Here is a 20,374-nt window from a genome sequence, read left to right on the forward strand (position 1 = left end):
AGCATGCTTTTAAAATTCAGTACATGAAAGTTTACTGCTCAGCAGCTTTCGTTTGAATGGCCGCACACAAGCTGACGGCTTCATTCACAGACGTAAAAGTTACAATTACCGCATGAAAGAAGTGAGTTCGTTTTGATCGACTGAACGTTCTGTATTAAAAGGCGATTAACTTAGATGTTTGAAATAACTTATTTTGCTTGTCCACACAGAAACAGACGATCTTTCGCCAAAAGGTGTGACATAACTCATATTTCAAGATCAATGTATTTGTCTGCTTTAGATTAACAAGAATTCTTCTGCCAAAATGACGAATTAAGTTAGATGTTTTTAGCATATTTCGCTAACGCGGTTTTTGTTATAAACTGCATTTATTATAAATTGACAATTGGAGATTTATTATTAGGAATTTACCTTGGTTGTACAGATATTTTATGATACATGGATGGGTGTTGAATTTCGCAAAAATGCTTATCTCTATTTATGTGGGGTTATTTGTTGGAGTTTGTGGGGTTCATTTGTCAGCCAGCCACTCAGTCACACGAACGTACCAACCAAGGTTATGAGTTGATGTTAGAATGTTTTCTCGGGCGCTAAAATTCATAAAATCTAGCAGCCCATCTGCGAAGAACTTTATTTTCCTTTGCACTGTGAACACGGCACTAGATTGGGCTTCACTTCAGTTGTTTAGCGTTTGTAATATTACAGTGTCTTTCAATTTGTCTACACAAGTAGATGTTTCTTAGAAAAGAAACGATTTGGCTCCGCCAGCTTTGCTTGGGTTAGATTTGTAGTTGTTAATGCATTGTTTGTTACTAACATGGCATTGTAAACTTAAGCGGCATTTTGAGTTAAAGCATCGGACGTTTTGATCGTTGGCCCTTTATCACAGGTGGCGGTTTTTACGTTGATGGAGGCGAAAAGCGCGACAAAACATTAGCTTAGCTTGATCTGGTTAGAGGGTAAAGTGGCAGTTTGAAAGATCAAACTTTACTTAACCTTTTCGTGCAATTTCTTGGTGTAATTTGCCCGCACACTTTTGCATTCATTTGTGTTCATTGTTTATCACTCGAATGCTCAAATGTTCACGGCTATTAATTAATTATTAATCTGGTAAAGTAACAGCTTGCTTCATCAGCTTTGCTCAGCGAACAACCAACCATGATCTGCAACCATTAACTATTCATTTTTCTAGAAAGGTTATCATGTGTCACGTGTTTTTAACTAAGTAACCTTTTTTTTGTTAACAAAAATATGTTTTTACTTATTATTGGTTGTTGCCATCTTTTCATTTCGAATCTGTTTACTCGTTTATACGTGAAAAAAAATTGTTATTTTTTGTTGAAATCAATTTTGTTTTGAATTTCCTGTCTGGGATTTGAGCTTGAAAAAGAACCATTTTGATACAAAAGTACAAAGCTTAGTACATGTCACTATAACCACCGAGTTTATTTTTCATTGCGATTATTTTTATTTGTAATGATTTGATTACTTTATTGAAAGTCTCTCAATGGCATTAACTGGGTAACTTTAAAGTAACTGAGAACTCAGGTCTCGTAGCTGGTAACTTAAAGTATCGCTAACTACACTGTAAAGTCTTTAACCGGATAAAAGGAGCTCAGTCACAGCATTACGAGTTATTTTGGTTCACGAACAAAATTACCTTAAAACCTGAAAATAGTAGTTTACTCAGATAGAGAAACACCAAAGCGGTAATAATAAACCATAAAGGAACAAGTATGGTGAAGGATGGAAAAGATTAACACGGATTACAAACGACGAACTTGAAAAATTTAGGCTAAACTTTTCAAGATGCCAAACCATGACGTAGCTCCTTTAATTGATACCTTAGCGACCAAGTTTAGCCTCACTGATATAAAGAAATAAATAAACAAGGGAAAACCGTGTTTAATACGATTGCATATAAATTTTTTACCCATATGAAATGCCTATTCAGTTTTTACACCATTTTTATTTTGAGCAAGTTATTTCACTAATCCCAAAATGTACCGTAAAATCCCTCTGTTTATAACGGTTTGAAGTGCATGAGTTGAGTGAGAGTAATTTTCTGTTTCTGGAAACATTGCTATTGTTTGATATATGACCCTTTCTATTCCCGGAAAACCTCCCTCTCTCCCCCCCCCCCCCCCCCCCACCCCCTAACACCCCTCGGGGAGAAGTTGCATTGGTTATTTGCGGGATTTTACGGTATTTTCTACATTAATCAAGATTTTACTTTTCGTTAAGGCTTGAGAATGCGAAACAAAGATCCTGTGATGAATGGCTCTGACAAATACACCCTTAAAATCTCAACGCTTGATATCGCAATATTTTAAAAATATTATTGTACATTTATTGTAACATGTTAATGTTGGTTTAAGGCTTCTCTTTCCAGTTATCACGCTGATTTTACAGTTGACGGTATCCTGTCCACTCCAGTATAAGACAATTCGAAGAAACGCAGCCAAACGTGTTAGAAACGCGTAGTAGTATAGGTCGTAGCATGTTAACCTCTTTTCTGCGTAGGAATCTTGAATTTGAATGGACTTCTGTGAAACAGAACTGCAAGTGAGATTTTTACGCAAGTTCTATATTCATTAGGTAGTTAAAAGTCCATAACGTTTTTAATATGTCTTTAAAACTTTGTGGCCAACATTAAGTCTTCATTCTACGATGCCTGGTGATGTTTTTTAAATCACTGTTAACAAGATTAGTTTTCTTGTATAGAGAACATTTGAAATGACATAGAAACGATAGAGAGAGTGGGTAGAATTCAACAAGCCTTTTAGTTCAGTCTGTATAGTGGCCTACTGAACGAAATTATTATTAGAATAGTGATATTCGAAAAATTACAGTAATGAGTATTTGTCCCCCATGTTGCTTTTCTTCAAAGGAAACGGGGTGCCCTAAAATTACACAGTCATAAAATAGGGAAATTTTGCCATCTAAAATATTAGCGTTTTCTCTTGTTCGACTTAGACAATACTTCTCAATTAGTAGAATGCAACGAGATTGTTTTCAGTGACAAATGTAGCAAATATTTGGGTTGCCAGAAGTTCTGGTACGGTATCACGAACTTTCAAAATTGCTTAATTATCTCTAAAACGATGATCCGTATCAACGAAAAAAATTGCTTATTGATGTCTGAATTGTGCTAAAGAAAAGCTTTGTTCAATAAATGGTTTTATGTTTTATCATTTTGATGACGTCACACAAAAACCACTAGTGCCCAGTCTTCCCTTCCCTTGTCAGTCATCAATATAGAACTTGTTTAAAAACCTCACTTGCATTGATCGATGTTGAAGGCCTTGTGTAATGCAGCGCGGTAACTGGACGGAGAATTGAGTTTTAACAGCTTTGAAGATCAAAATAAAGAAAATACTCAAGTTGACAAATGTGAGATGCGTGTTGTTGTTGTTAACTATGACTAAACTGAAGTTCAAACTCATTATTAATAAGATTATGTTAATAATTGTTTAAAAACAACGAGTTTTTCGCGTAATAACTGAAGAAAACGGATACGTTTAACATTTACATTTATGTTTGGTTTTCTTGCAAAGTCACCTAGTGACATGAGTGCAAGATGAAATAAACAAAATTTAAATACAAAAATAAATAGGGAAAGCTCAAATTAAATGGAATAAAGTTACAACAAATAAACGTAGTCAGAGATGATGGCCTTAAATTTTGCAGAAGAGTCTATCGACAAGTAATCAAATGGAAGACTGACTTAGAGCGGCTTTCAATTGAGTGTCGTTAAACCAAAACCAAAGTAATCACTCTAGCCAATCACAAAGGACACAGACAATACAGTGAACCAATCAAAGCTCGAAGTAATTACATGCAGCTGACGCGAAGCGCGGGAAAACGAGTGATTGGATGAAAAAGTGTCGCGAGTTTTTTAAGCCAATCGTGTGGCTTAGAGATGTAAAACCAATTACTCTTCGACACTCAAATGAAAACCGCTCTATGAACGGGTCAGACACAGGAATGCGATTGAATAAAGAATTTAGTTTCTTAAATAGCATTTGTTTTGTAAATCATAACCTTAGTTGTCTTTGGCCGAACTAATTAACATTCTTCGTTATGAACTTAAATTCTGCGGTTTGAAAGGGGCGTTTACAAGTCACTGTTGATCTGTGAACAGATCAGACATGAACAACTTTGTTTAAATAAATATTCACGTTTTTTTAAAAAATAGCGTTTGTTTTGCAAATTATAACATCATGCCTTTGTTGCCTGCGGTCAAACATAAGGAAAAAAAAAACAATTCTGTGTATATGTGTTTTTTCGATACATGACCGGACATTGGTGGCCCAATCCCTGGGGTATCGGTTTGTATACCCCCCGCTCTATTTCCCTGTCAACCTGTTCCCAAGTGTGCTGCTCGCTCAACCCTCCCATTCCAAAAATGAGCGGCAAAATGTAACATCTCATTACAGTAACAATAAAATAGAAAATTAACTTATGATATTGCCGTGATGCCTTACCAAATTCTCACAACAGATTAAAAGAAATGTTCGGCACTTGGTTGGGAGAATTAGTATTTAGAGCTGAGAATTGTGAGGGCGGAAGCCGTCCATGCGTCCATTTTACAACAAAAAGCTTGAATAATTTATGTTTGTACGTAGTCGTTTTTACAAAGAGCAACCCTTGAAGTTTCCCAGCGTGTGTTTATGCATGCAGTGGTCAAGAGAAGTTACAAGTGGCAGTATCTGCTCTGGAGACACCCTGGAGAGAGGTAATGGTGAATCTGGTGGTGTTTTGCCAAGTTTGAGCGCAGTGTTGCGAATTTCCACGGCAGAGTTGATCATTTCTGCACTGTTGCTTTTAAAGTAATGAATGCAAGTTCTTCGAATGTTTGTTGCTTAAAAGATTAGGCTTAGTTTGTACGCTGATGGGGAGTTTTCGCAGTTTTTATGGCTATTTGAAATCAAGGGGACGTTATGGGATTTGTGGAAGATCGTTTTGCATAGATGTACAATGCGTCAATCTGTTGGACCTCAAAGTCAATTTGACACATTCCATTTTGTGTAAGCTTATCACTAATAGAATCAGGAAATGTGTTTTATAAACATGATCAATAGTAGTGTTTCATTAGAAACTTCGTGGTCCATCGGCACATCTGTAAATACCAGCTTGTTTTCGTTTTACTAGCAAGTCGCATGTTGGAGTTAAGATGAAGCGATAGCTGTTCTTGACTGGGCAATGATTTTATAGCTGCGACGATGGCAAAGGAATCGTTTAAATTCACGGTTATGGTCAAATCTCTCTCTATCGTGATCTTAGTTCACGATGTAGCAGTTAGAGATATTTGTGTTTATGTTTAAAATTTAAAATTGTATTAATTTAAAAAAAATTTGCCCCACTTAATGCCAAATTCCTCCTAAGATATTTTTGGAAATATTTTGATTTCTTTATCTGTTTAATTAAGTATCAATTGTAGATAAGTATCTTCTATCAGTTGTGAGTTTATGGAACAAATAGTCCGACACAAGAAGTTATAGTTTCGTTTGTTTCAGATTTGTAACATTAATAACCAGAAATGTGGCTGTCATTCTCTTGGTTCTTGTATTCATCTCACAAGAAGCGATACACCTCTTTACAATCCTGTGGAATGCAATGCACATATTTTAGTTTATTTTTGTACTTTTTCATTAAGTTTGCTTTAGAAGAGAAGTATCAATCATGCCTAGTACTTCCGGTGTGACTGAGATCTTCACGATGAATTTTGTTTGTTTTTAAAAGTCAAGTGCTTGATTATCTTATACACTATAATGGACTGAACCATAAGAATGTACTGCTCGGTGGCCTTCATTTGAATGGTCACACACTAGGGTTTCATCCACAGACTTAAAAGTTAGAACCACCTTGTACAGCATGATAAACAGTACCACATGAAAGAACTGCTCAATAGCTTTCATTTGAATGGTCACACACTAGGGTTTCATCCACAGACTTAAAAGTTAGAACCACCTCGTACAGCATAATAAACAGTACCACATGAAAGAACTGCTCAATAGCTTTCATTTGAATGGTCACACACTAGGGTTTCATCCACAGACTTAAAAGTTAGAACCACCTCGTACAGCATAATAAACAGTGCCACATGAAAGAACTGCTCAATAGCTTTCATTTGAATGGTCACACACTAGGGTTTCATCCACAGACTTTAAAGTTGGAGCGACCTTGTGCAGCACAATAAACAGTACCATAGGAAAGTACGAGGGGAGGGGGCGGATGTACACAAGCTAGAAAATGTAAGTGTCCGAAAACTTAACACAGCTGGGTGAAAAACGTTCTGTTTTTTAAATTGTGGCAAACCGTGGAAATACCACTTTGGATACGGGCATGATTTCTTAGACAAAAAATGTTGAGGCAAGGGCATTGATACCCAGTTGAACATTTTTTGTTCATCTTCAAAGTGAGCACTTACTGCACTCCGGGTCTCTACTGAATGTATGTTTACTCCACAAATTAATTGCCGGTGAAGCCATTACAAGGCCATGGCTGATTGGTTAGATCATTTTCAAGGAAAAGCAAACGCCAAGGGTTGGAGTCAGCGGCTGGAATAAACGATGCTGTTATTTGAAGTATCCTTCGTGAAGACAGCATTCCAATTAAAATTTGTGAGTTGTATTGGAAAGTTGTTCGCCCGAAGCCAGCGTCACTGAGACCTTTAAATGGAATCAATTGTGTGGGTTTCAGTCCATGTTAGGTTTTTGCTGACCACTGAGAGATCCAACTGATCCATTAGTTTCTTTTGTTAGCTTTTATTAAGCGTTCTCTGCTTGAAACAAAACGATGAATGGACTCTTTTATCGTGGCATCTTAATTCCCATCTCCCCGCTGTTTATTCCTTGCTCTAGAACTTTCTGTTCTCTTGCTCAACTTTATATCCTATGTATTTTGTGCGATAGTCATGCATGTCTAGTGGAAATGAGCAGTTTTTACACAAAAGATGTTTTTATGTTGTAGTTGAGCATTTGTTAATTAGAAGTTCGGTTTGTGTACGTTTTCAATTGTACTTTAAAAACACGTTTTTCAAAAGGAAACACTTTTACGCAATGCACTAAATAAAACATAAGCGGCCTTTTTGTAAACAAAAGCATTAAGATATGGTTTTTAGGGACTCTCTTTTATCAAGTCTTACAGAACGTAAGTCAGTAAATCTTGCCGAAAACTGACAACATAAACGGTCCGGTAATAAATAACTGATTTGTACATGATAGCTGTCGGAAAACAGAAACACAATAACCCTTGACTTGTGTAGATAACTACCGTATTTAATCATTATTTGACAATGTTTTGAAGATAAGGAAATTTTCTTATTTACATGGTTCGCCAGAGAGCCCAGATCATTTATGATAAATCATATCGTATACACCGATCGGCATCCAATTTCTCCTCTGTTATCAGTGCATGAATAAAGACACAGGTGACATGAATTAAGTAGTTGATCGCTTAAATTTGTCTTAATATTTTAATAAAATCTCCCAGCGCGTGCATAAGCAAATATAACGAAACCCGTAAAGAGAGTTTGTATATTGACTTTGTGGTTTGAAGGGTTAGACTTCGGTTTGAAGAGGTGTAATTGAAAATTGATGGATTAGTTTCCTCTAGCCTCGGGATAATTACAGGCCTCGTCTTTATCTTGTCGTTATGCACGCGTTTGATTCAGTAGTCCAAGCTTCAGTAAACTTTTAAGAGAAAATGTTTTCAAAATGTAGCCTGTCTTGTACTTGTTCGTCTCAAAAGCCAACTGTAAGGTGTTAAAAATCACAGATAAGTAATTCGTGACCTGTTACTTTGTCATTTAGTTGTTAATAACACTCTAATAAGTTCGTTTGAAGTTGATATCGTCACTTATTTTATTAAGCAGCGTGCGATATTGGACTGCGTTGTGCATGATAAACTTCACTGTGTACTAAAATAATACCTATATCTCGCTGAGTTATTTACTGCTAGCACCAAGCAGGTGTTAATTTTAGATATTGCCCTTGCAGTCAGAACGTCATTTGTTTACCGCTAAAGTGAGGTGGACGGTATTTTTGATTACTTATGTTAATGACCCTCCAGGGACGATATCTGCAGTTATCACATACTTGTGCATTGTTATTTAATTAGCTGTTCGCTTTTTTGCATTCATTGCATGCGTTTAATTTCGCAGTAGACACGATCTTGGCTTGTTTATAGCACATCCTACGGGGAAAATATCGCTAATACTAGTTAAACACCGCCAGTTAAAAACCGGTGCTTTATTCACAAAGTCAATCGTGGATTATCTTGTACATTTGTCGAGGTGAAGTTTACAACATCAGAATTACAGCGAACAGACTGCTCGGAGTTTATGCGACAGAGCTTGTCTCTTGGGCTAAGGAATTCATCTTTCTGGTAAGGCTCTATCTTTCCTAGATCTCTTTCAACTTTCTAATACAGTGAAGGGTTCTCTTTTGTAAGCGCAACATGATTGCGGTTAAGTGTGTCTTAGCTTTGCGGTTTACTTGTTCACTTCTGTAGAATAATTTCTAGTTCTAAACATAGGCAATAAGTTGTTTGTAAGCGAACTTTGGCGAAGGATGTTACGAAGAGTGATCTTGTCGCTTCGTAAGCGTTCGGTAAGCTGTAATGCGCACTTATTTTATCGATTAATAAAAATCGCGTTTTTAATTGTCGAAAATTTTGCAATCACCCGCGCAATTGGCGAGCACAAACTTGATGTCACAGATAACCCTAATCAATTCTAAAAACTTAATTGTCGTTTCCTCGTGACCCAAAGGAAGCATTTGTAGCATGCAAATTTTGGGATCTTTTTGGGATCTTGCTGTGTTTTAGGAAGTTTCGCTGTGGTACATGCCGGTCTGGTGTCCTGTTGAGTGAGTGTTTGATGACTTGGAAACGAGTTTAGAGCGTGTCTATTCATTTGGAACATACATTGTGCATTCTTGAGGTACTTTTTATTGTGTTGTAAATTGTACAACTTGGTTTTGTCTCGATTATCACAGCTTAAATTTACTTTACTTGTACTTCATGGCCAAGTTCAAATTCGTGGGACATAATATATTTACAATAGCAAGCGTAACTGTGATTTGAATGACTGCTGTATGTTTGATGAGATTTTTGTTCTTTTGATATCTTGAACCCAGCCATTATTCTAATTCAGTGTTGTGTTGAGTTTATTTGTGTTTTACAAGTTGATTTTTAAATTACTCAATGTTGATTGAAGGTTACGTTCACAAGCGTAATGTTTGTGGCACTGTCTAAATATGTCTGTGGATAAAATCCTAGTGTGTGTGTGTGTGCATTGAACTGAAAGCTTCTCGACTACTACATTAGCACTTTCTTTCAGTATTGTTCAACTGTACAAAGATTGTCTTTGTTTTAGTTTGTTGTTAAGAATTTTGTGTGTTTCACTTGTCGGTGTCCTCGAGCCCAGATTTATGCTATGGAAACCTGGAATCAGGTAACCAAATTATGCGCTGCAAAGATATTGTGTGACATATTCAAAAAGGAATATACCCTATCAAAGGCGGCTTGGAACGAAAAGATTTAGTCTATGAAGCAAGTTTTTCTTTTTTTTCTGTCAAATAAAATGATCTATGTTGACATTTACAGAAAATCTGAATTTAGACTATTCACTCACTTGTGATTTTTAACATCATTAAACTGAAGTAGGGACGAAATCGAGAAATTTTCCTTTAGAATGGTTTTTCATTCATCTGCTCTCATGATCTGGTTCAGAGCTGTTTTTTATGACTCACGCACTGACAAGTAATTTATTTTATAGATCGTTTGTTTACCAAACTTTGCAGCTTTTAATCTCAATGTCGATTATTGTCGATTGCTGAGTTTAATCTCTATTGTTCGTTGTCGTTTTAGACTAAATTTGTTGTTATTCCGTTTTTTTAAATATTCTAGAAAAGGGTTAAAGTTGAGAAAATATGTCAGCTATCCGAAATTTTGGCCTTCGAGGAAAGTTAAGATCTGTGAAATTCTACTTATTTAAAAATTTTTCACAAAAGCCAAACCTCAAAGGTGTGACTTTGTAGAAATGGTTCGGATTTTTCTTTGGCGCCAAAGTTATCCAGCCTCTTTGATTGAAAACTGTTTCGAAAGTTTTTAGTACAGAAAAGGCAGTAATTTGTGATCTCCTACTGATGTACACTTTTCAGATTTTACCAGAGGTAGTAACATAGTATATTTAAATGTCGTGCAGTACCTCAGTTATCGCATGACTCAGCTCCATACTTATTCATCTGCCTGAACACAATATGATTACAAAGGCAGGCGTAGAAATAGTCCATTACGTAAGCTTGTAGCCATGCATTGCTATGCGCAGGGGTCGCACTTTGTCATGCCCTGAGGATCACTTTTGCTTCGAGCTATAAAAGAGCTAAAATATTCCATCTTGTCTTCAAAGGAAGTAGTTGTAAGCCGCCAAGATAACTCGAAGTCCGCCAAAGGTAAATGTTTTCTTCATTTAACAGTGATAGTATTCGAAAACACGAGGTTTTAAAAGATGGCAACTTCTCAGGCAGACTTGAGCTGCTTTCCAGTTGAAAAACCGTTAGTCCATTTCTTTTAATAGAGACCGGTTATTCAATTTTTGAGTGGAAACTGTTCCTAACAAACTAGTTAAACAGGTAACTCTGCTTTTGACGTCAGACATGCCAACTGCAGGAGCTGAATTTTTATAGTTTCCGGCTTCTTCTCTAAGCCGTTTATGAAAAACAACAGCAGTAGGGGGCTTCGTTTCTGTGTATGAATTGTGTCTTTTTAAAAATGCGATGTATAACTTTACTAGTCTAGTTTTGGTCTTAGTTTGTAAACCACGTGGTGATATAGGCCTCTATTCTTACTTGACTCCGAGGCCTGGGAAAGAAAACGAAAGGAGTAGATCGGTCGACCCGGTTAAAAGAGCTACATCACGGCTTGGGCATCTTCAAAAGTTTAGCCTAAATTTTTCAAGTTCGTTGTTTATAATCCGTGTCAATCTTCTCCATTCTTAACCATCCTTGGTCCTTTATGGTTTATTATCATCTCTTAAGTACTTTTCTTTCGTAGTAAACTATTATTTTCAGGGTTCTACAATTTAAAGGTAATTTTGTACGTGGCCAAAGTCAATCAAAATACCTTGACTGAGCTCCTTTAACGGACCCTAAAGAGGCATACCTGGGTGTCCGTTTTAAGCGAGCTCCCAGGAGAAACGTCACGCAAATGTTTTCTTGGCACAGAGACTAAAGTATACGATTTGAAAGCAGCCGAACTATGTGCCATGTACTGACTGTAATCTGAGTTCAAACTAAAAATACCTTATGCTCAATCAGATGTTGAAATGTCCAAAGCAAAGTTCTCATGTCAGTTCCAAATACGACAACATAATTATTTAATCAGGAGAGTCTCCTTAAATAAAGTCGCATTAACCTTTACAAAGCTTTCATTTACTCACAGAGTTCACCCGGAACGTAATCGTAACAAATGAAAATGAACAGCGCGCTGATAAGCAGCGTCCGTAAAGCGAGGTTTAACTTTGTGTGTGAGCGTGTCATTCGGGTCACGGAAAAATCCGGGGGGTGGGGTACTCCCAGAAAAATCGGGTGGGTTGTGCGGCCCGCTTCTCAAAACCCTTACCCTATTTATGACCAAAATCTGCGATATTCCCACCCTATTTATGACCTGACCAAAAATTCGAAACCCTATTTATGACCTAACCCTTGATCAAAACCCTGTTTCAGACCTGCGTTATAATTAGTTCGCTAGTTCAGACCAATGTTAAATTACCGTAAACACAATTTGTGAAGGGCTTTTGTTGATTTTCTTTTCGATAATGATGAAAAAGTGGCTTCTTCTTAAAACCATACCCATGTCAAGGCTAGAGTGCATAAACCATACCCTATTTATGACCCAAATGGCCAAAATTAGCTAAAATCGATACTCTATTCATGACCAAAACGGCTGAAAAGCCATACCATTTGGGGCCGCACATACCTATATAGCCCATATAAGGGAGTACCCCCCCCCCGGGCGGAAAAACCTCTGTTGTCCGTATTAACCGGTGCCCGTATTAAGCGGGCTAATGTACGAGAAACTATATGAGCTTTTTGACGGGACAAACAAAACTGTCCGCATAAGTGGGTTTCCGTATCAAGTGGGTGTCCGTATGGCGGGGGTCCACTGTGTTCATTTATCCCTTAATCTGTGAAGCTACAGCAACTATTTACTGATCGTCTTTACGTAGAACAAGAAATGTATGGAATGGTCGCCGACATCTGGTGTCTTTCAGAGTTGTGTTGATAGCAAAGTAAGAAAAGGTGGAAATAATTAGCGAAAACAGCAGAGAAAATTAATTAGGTCGCTTGAGTGATATTGGTATTAACCAACTAATACGGAATCGATATTTAGAGATGTTAATCGGATCGTTGCCTTCGGACTCACCGATCCGATTAACGTCAATGTAATTTGGCCCGTTGTTTTCCTGTGCATATTGTTAACTTTTGTATGGAGCCAGGTTTTTTTTCCTGTCAGTTTGAAAGGATGCAAACATGACCGAAAGAAAGCGTTTGTATTAAACTTCATGTACGCTGCTAAGTCTGCCGGTCGCTTTGTCAGTCTGCTTTACCCTGTAACAGGTAAGTCTGTGATAAAATTCGCAGAAAAACTTGATGAATGGACAACCAAAAAGACGAGAGCATACTTCTAGAACCATTTACGACGTTCAAATTTTATAAATCTCTTTCAAGGTCAGTTGGTTTTAAGACTGGACATTTCAAACTGCAGTTGATGCATTTGAAACCGAGGAAAAAAGCATTGGTTGGTTGGATAAAGGAGCTCAGTCAGGGTATTTTGAATTATTTTGGTCACGTACAAAGTTACTTTTAAATTGAATGAGGCTTGAAAATAGTAGTTTACTAAGACAGCGAAACATCAAAGAGAATAATAAACCGTGAATGATCAAGGATGGAGAAGATTGACACGGATTATAAACGACGAACTTGAAAAAGTTTGGCTAGCTTTTCAACATGCTCGAACCGTGGCGTAACTCCTTTAACAAGCCGGTATTCATTCCTAAGTTTTACGACTATACATGTTATGCAATGTACTTACCGTCAATTTGAAGAGGAATTTATCGCGGAGGAGACCAGCTGATCCGATGATAAATTTTCTTGCACCAAGTAATTCAATTTCTGATAGCGAGACAAAGAGATGTAGAACAGAATGACTTCTTGTAGCAAACAACATTCCACAGGTCGCTTTACCAGGAAGTTCCCAGAATGAAAGTAGGAAGTAGGGAATTCAAAGCGGCTTTGTTTCGCCAATTCTTGAAAACCAGATTACGGTTTTCTAAATGTTTATTCGCCTTTTCCTAGCCTGCGAACAGGCTCCCGGCGAGGACAGGAAAAAATTTCGGCTAGCGCAAAACAGAAGAATTCGGAGAGCGACGCGATCGGTGCAGCTCATCGGGAACCTGTTCGCAGGCTAGCCTTTTCCGTTCATACCAGACAAGTATAACTTATAAGTATTTCCTTTCGCGATTATATTCAGAGCCGGATTTCTGTCGATGAGTTATTTTAGGAACTGATTATAAGTTTGTACCGAAAAGATATACTTTTTCAGACTGTAAATTTAGCCTTTTTTGGCGTCTAAAGTTTCTTTGTGCACTCAAATGACTCAATCATAAAAAAAAGAAAAAAACATAAAGCTCCTGCTGGCTCTGGGCGTGGTCCAACTAATTTCCTGTCACATTGTAAACGCGACAGTGAGCTTGATATATGCTCATATTCGATTCTGGATCGTCAAACGAGGCAGAAAAAAGTTCGGAGAGGTAAGTTTCGAGAATTTAAATTTGGAGTATTTTTAAAATTTTGTAGTGTAAGTAGTGGAATATGTTTTATTTCGTATTTTTCTTACTGGGTGTTTGCCAAGCTCGATGGATTTATGATAATTTATGATAACAGTTCTTAGCCAATGAAACTCAGTGTTACTGTGTCAGATTTTGCGTAAGATTCTTAAACCAACAAAACGTTTTAGCAAGGGCTTAGCTGTCTTCCGCTCATGCGACTTTGACACTTCTAAACCCTTTAGATTAGTTTCGCCTTTTCCGTTAATACTAAAAGGGACATTGTTGAGCTTGAATGTAGCGACAACCGGCGATGTTATTTGAGTACAGAACTGACTCTTATCGCGCGTGCTCTCCGACGCCTTCTCATCAACTTTCATGTGGTATACAACCTGTATCGTGGATTCTTGAACCTACTAATGCATTTTTTTTTAAAACGAGTGAACAATACATTTTGCTTGTTTGACTAGTGTATGTCAGTTGTAAGTTGCAAGGACGTTTGGCCAAAGATAGTGACAATATATCGTTTGTTTGCGCGAGTTTTGGGTTTCAAGATTCTCGCTTACGATAATCCCCGGGGCGGGGGGGGGGGGGTACTCTCTTATATGGGCTATATAGGTATGTGCGGCCCCAAAGGGTAGGGTTTTTCAGCCGTTTTGGTCATAAACAGGGTATCGATTTTAGCCATTTTGGTCTTAAATAGGGTATGGTTTTAACCCTTAAATCTTGAATTGAGTATGTTTCTTGGAAGAAGCTACTTTTTCGTCATTATCAATAAGACCGTCAACAAAAGCCCTTCATAACTTATGTTTCGGGCAACTGTGTCAGCCGCAATGGTCATAAGTAGGGTATCGAATTTCTGGCCAGGTCATAAATAGGGTAGCAAAAATCGCAGATTTTGGTCATAAATAGGGCAAGGATTTTGGGAAGTGGGCTGCACACCCTCACCCAACTTTTGTGGGAGTACCCCCCCCCCCCCCGCCGGGCGATAACCCTGGTTTGATTGGGCCGATAGTGGGGGATATGGGAGATGAAGGTGACCCACCTCTATTCTTGTTCTCTACTCCCCTGGTCTTTGAACTGCATACGTCACTTATTGTTGTAAGCTACCTGACCGTTTCTGTGTTTCCTGGCTGTTGTGTAGGCTCGTTATCAACCTTTTGTAGTTATGAACGAGTCTTGTTATCTCGTGTTCTGCATGAAAGAGGGATTTGTGCGACCGTCACGTTGTCTGGATAACATCCTACCTGATAATGCTTAAAGAAGCTCAGTCAAGGTATTTTTAAGTTAGTTTGACCATGGACAAAATCATCTTTAAATTCTCTGGGGGAGACCTAAAAATAATAGTTTACAAAGATAGAAAAACAACAAAGAGATAACAATAAACCATCAAGGGACAAGGATAGGTAAGAACGGAGAAGACTGACACGGATTGCAAACGACTAACTAGAAAAATTTACGCTAAACGTTTCAACATGTGCAAACCGTGTCGTGGCTTCTTTCAGAAGAATACACTTATCCGAACATGAGCGTAAAGAACAACAACTATTTCGCGTTCTCAAGTCTTCCTGTCTCCTTTGTAATTCACAGTCAAAACTCGCAGTAATTTGCTTACTTTTAAGTCATCGACAATCAGGCTGTGTAAACAACAGCTCATCATGGTCACTGGATACAAATTCTAATGACGTTTTCAATGATCTCTTTTTCTTTTTCAACGAGACAGCTAACTATGCACCAGGGTTTCCTGTAGTGTGTATTAGAATATTCAAGGACTGAGGAAACAGAAGGACTCTCTACCTGTCTTATTAAAGACTTTTCTGAATACCTTTTTTTGTTTTTGTCTCTTTTTTTGTGTCCCTTGAATGTTTCGGATGGGGTTCCTTGCCTTTGCTTTATTTCAGTTACCTTTCAGGGAAGAAAATAATAACTTTTAGACACTTTCAAAAAGGCATAATTACAATAAAAAAAATCTCAAGATCATTAAACAGCAGGTTTGTCGACTAGAAGGTTTATCGAAGGTTCGACGGTGGCGAATTTACCGTATCTTTCTCTTATTTCGCAATCCGATACACTCTTCACCTCTGGATCTGTGGCTCACAATTAACCCAATCCGCCCCCTATACTTCAAGAAAACCTTAAATTAGAAAAGAAAACTTAAAATTTCCTAAAATATACCATCCCCGTGTGGTGTATTCCTCCACTTTAGTTAGTTTGTTTGTTTGTTTGCTGAAGTCTTGTAAAACTAAACAGTTCACGGAAAAAAATATTTGCAGAATTTTGTCATCATTAACGACAGGAAATGTTTGTAATGGGTGCATACACCTCTAGGATTGAATATCTTCGTGGTGTGGAGTTAATTTTGTGACATTGTGTGCTCTTGTTTCCTTTTATATCTCCCGGCTTCTACTCTTCTGTTTTCCATCATGTTACATGGCGTCAATTCTCTGTTGTCGCACATGCGGATATCCTTGTAATTTTGGTGAAAATTTTCTCTCGGGTATCATTGCTCTAGGTAACAGAGCTTCATGTTTGAAATTCGCGAATTGTTTCTCAGGAAGAACTCGTCGAGTCTAGCCACAGACATATTATTTTCTCTCAGGCAATAGCGGTCAGTTTGCACATGTAGCGTTTAAGCCCCTTATCTCCCGCAAAATCTCTGTTTTTCATCGGCATATCTTAGATAACTGTAGCGTGCGGTTTGTTAAGTTTTTGACTGAAACCATCAGTTGCTGCGCGTGTCTGTCAAAAACCATTGATAAAAGCAGATATTTCCTTCTGTCATGTACGATTTTGATATTGTATAACTGCCGCAATAGGCACAAACGATTGCCTTTGTGGATTCTCGATTTCATTTCACTTTGAGCGGTTCGGTTCGTATCCATGCTTCGTTTGGTTTACGCTCTCGCGTGACCTGCTGATAGTCGCCCCCGCGTAATTTTGCTTGTCTTTTATTTTATTGGCGTTCAGTTGCTCTGGCGTTGAATTTCATAAAGCATCAATCGGCTCATTGTGATGTGCCCTCGATCTTCGCGCGCCGATTTTACGCACACGGAAGGATTATCTGCTGTAGCGATTGCAGTCGACTGGTTTCTGTTGGTTTTTAACTGAGCTGCTTTGGAGGCGAAGCTTAGCGCTTGGGAGACATCAAGGCGGGTGACATTGCCGAAATCGCGACGCTGGATCCCAGGAAAACAAGGCGAACCAGCCTGGATTTGCTGTTAGCAGGTCGCGTAGCTAGATCTTGGAAAATATTTGTGTCTGTTTTTGTTTGGTAATGAATAAGACGCGGTCATGTTATGCTGTGCAGAAAAAGACGTTCTTAAAACCGATCACGAACGGCGTGAACGTTTTTGTGATCGATTTACGCGTTGCCCGTCGCGCAATCGATCGATGTAACGTTGTTTCTATTGCTTCTCTATAAACTTGATGACACGGACGCGATCGAGCGACGGGTTCTATCTGTCAAGGTTAATGTACCCGGTTTCATCAATATAGTTGTTTGGTGGCCGTCTTAGATTATTTCATAATGTCGGCGGTATTAAGTTTATTAGTGTAAGAACGGTAATGATTTTGCCGTGGGAATGTGCGCATAACAGTGACCCGGCCGTCCCAAACGGGAATCAGTTACCAGTGTGCTGATACGGTAGTGAGGGTGTCGAATGGCGTAGATCTCACAATTGGATCGGAAATTCAAAGAGGAAGCAATGGGCACGTGAATCCTGACCCGTGTACGTCAATCTTTTTATGGCAACATTTTGTTGAAACTCGCGCAGTGGTTAATTAATCCACGCGCTTTTATCTGGTGTCTTCGTGATCTGCAAATCAGAAATTCTCCGAATGGTTTGTAAGATCGGGTTACGTTACCGCCAAGAAGGTATTCGTTTCGAGCTGAACACGGCAAAGTTTTGTTGTCGGTGGTGAGTTTATTATTGTCCTCGTATGGCGGTGCTTGCCCCCATAAATTTCGAACGAAACGGTGTGCTTGGTCATCCACCGTACTGTAAGTTGACTTGTCAGTTGTTAACTTGTTTTATTTCACTCCGCGGTCAATACGAATTGCGCGTGAGATAACGTTGAAAAAGAATGCCGTGTATTTATCTTCATCTTCACTAAAATAAAGCTGCTCGACCGCGGCGATCTCGAGTAGCGACTACGTAAAAGATTGCTATCGTTCTCGCTGGCTTTTGACTCTGTTCTTGACTGAACTTTAGAGTTCTGTTTTCACTGGAGAGGTTGGCAGTCACAGAATCTCGCCTAACGCTCTGCAAAACAAAATTTGGTGTGGTGGATTAACTCAATTAGTCAAAAATGTTTTTAATATTTGCCCGCAAGCTTTCGTTGGGTTGTACGCCAAAATTCCGTGTGGGAAGACTGCTTTTTCGTGTATGATAGTGCAAGTTTATTTCTGATTGTGTCTTATACCACAAGCGTATATCATTCACTTATACTAAAATCCCTCAATCCTCTTCTCTTCAGATTACAAGAAGACAGATTACACGAGCCAAGACAGTGCTCCAAAAGGAAGCAGTGACATTGTGAAACGTAAGTGTCTTTCTCCCTTTTATCTTTGACCTTTGTTGATTGTGTGTACTATAAGGAGGGAATTTATGAGGGAGTATTTCAGGCGAATCACACATACGTGGGCTCAGTTATGACTAAATAACTCTTACTGATAGTTTGGGCTACCACCACAAAAATGTATTTGACCATAGATATAGAAGTGAGAACAACCTTGTACAGCTTAATAAACAGTACCACATGAAAGAACTGCTCAATAGCTTTCATCTGAATGGTCGCACTTTTTGGGTTTTGTGTACAAACAAAAACACTAGAACAGCCTTGTACAACATAATAAACTTCACCGCAGGAATGTTTTAATCGACATAGTTTTTCAATACAATCACTTAGCGCAATTATGAACAACACCACAAAATTTATCCCATGATTAACTTTCATTTTAATTTTTATTTGAGTTTCGTTTAAAAACTCGAATCTTAGTACTAACTAGTTCCACAATGCATACAAGCTTGTACCACAAGAATTTGTTTTATTTATGGCATTTTTGAAAGGTCGTTGTCTCTAAGTTGTACACGTTTTTACTGAACAAGTATTTGAAAAAAGTGTTTTACCCAGACGACAAGAAAGAACATGCAAAAGCGCTGAAATTGTGGTAATTTTATTTCAACTAATGCTGTCATCCCTTGATGCTTCTAAACGTGCCATAGTATTTTAGTGGTTTGTGATTAAAATCAAAATTCTCTTTCTGAAATTAGTTCGTTGTCTAGTAGACAGGTATTGAGAACAGAAAATCATCAATTACGAGACGTATTCTTGATGTAATACCAAATTCTCAAATTTAATCTACAGTGAAGTATATGACTCTCAGTTGAGAGAATTTCTACCTTGAGCTAGTAGTGAAGCACTTAAAGAAGCTACTACACGGTTCGCGCATCTTGAAAAGTTAAACCAAACATTTTCAAGTTCGTCGTTTTTAATCCGTGTCAATCTTCTCCATCCTCAACCATCCTTGTTCCTTTATGGTTACTTATTATCTCTTTGATGTTTTTCTATCTTATTAAACTGTTATTTTCAGGTTTCCTTCAATTTAAAGGTAATTTTGTACGTGGCCAAAATAACTCAAAATACCATGACTGAGCTCCTTTTAGTGTGTCCTTTGCAAAATTCTTCCACCGCAAGTACGTGATTCCACTGCTTTGCCTGAAATCATCGCCTGCATCCGTCCATGATTTATTGTTCCGCAGTTGTTTTCTCAATAAACAATAATTACACAAAAAGTGGTTTGACCTCTGGCGCTCGTCTGGATCTGAAAAACATCTCAACATATGCAAGCAATAGACATCACATCTTCAATTTGTCACACCAAAATTGTCAGAATTGCTTTCGTTTTGTTGAAATCCAATCTTCCTCCGATTGAAAAATTTGAAATTCTCTGGTCATACAGTCAGCTATGTTTGTAGACTAATACCCTGTTCTTGTCTTCTCTGTGCGTTCATTCAGAGCGTTATTTTTTCGTCCAACCTGTTTTACGTTCCGTCATGTAGCCTGAAGTGTTTATTACCCCCTGCAGGAAACTTAAAATGCCTGGGATAACGAGAGTTGTTGTTGCATTACGACCGAGCACCAAACCTTCCAATTTTTCCTGAACAATAATGCTTCGTGACGGGATTAATTTTTGCCATCGCCATCTTCCGCCGTCTTGTTAAACATCTATCAACAACATTCCAAAAGTCGAGATGATTTCCCAGTATTGTTATAGCAAGAAACACGTTTGCAGTTATCAGGTACGACAGTTCAGTGACCTCCGAAGGCTTTGAGAGTTTTGTTTTTCTTGTGTCTAACATGATAATCCACAATACATCTGTTAATGTCTGTGTGGTTTGACCCAGCCTTTCCGCTCTAAAATTGATTCACAGCTAATTTCTCCTCATAATGCCAATGCATTCTGAACCAAGCAGGTGATGAGAAAAGCGAAATTCAACCAGGTGGTATTTTCTTTATTTACCATATTCTCAGCATTCA

General features: G+C 38.1%; 1 protein-coding gene across 4 annotated transcripts in view; it reads left to right on the forward strand.

Moving 5' to 3' along the window:
• LOC145470799 (tensin-3-like) overlaps positions 1-20,374 on the forward strand; it is a 52,328-nt gene that overhangs the window by 15,682 nt on the left and 16,272 nt on the right. For all 4 annotated transcript variants that reach the window (XM_081454641.1, XM_081454642.1, XM_081454644.1 and 1 more), the window contains exon 21: positions 18,311-18,376. In XM_081454641.1, coding sequence (XP_081310767.1) covers positions 18,311-18,376 — 66 coding nt within the window. The remainder of the gene's footprint in view (positions 1-18,310; positions 18,377-20,374) is intronic.

Source organism: Orbicella franksi, chromosome 15, assembly GCF_964199315.1.
Source record: "Orbicella franksi chromosome 15, jaOrbFran1.1, whole genome shotgun sequence".
NCBI lineage: Eukaryota > Metazoa > Cnidaria > Anthozoa > Scleractinia > Merulinidae > Orbicella > Orbicella franksi.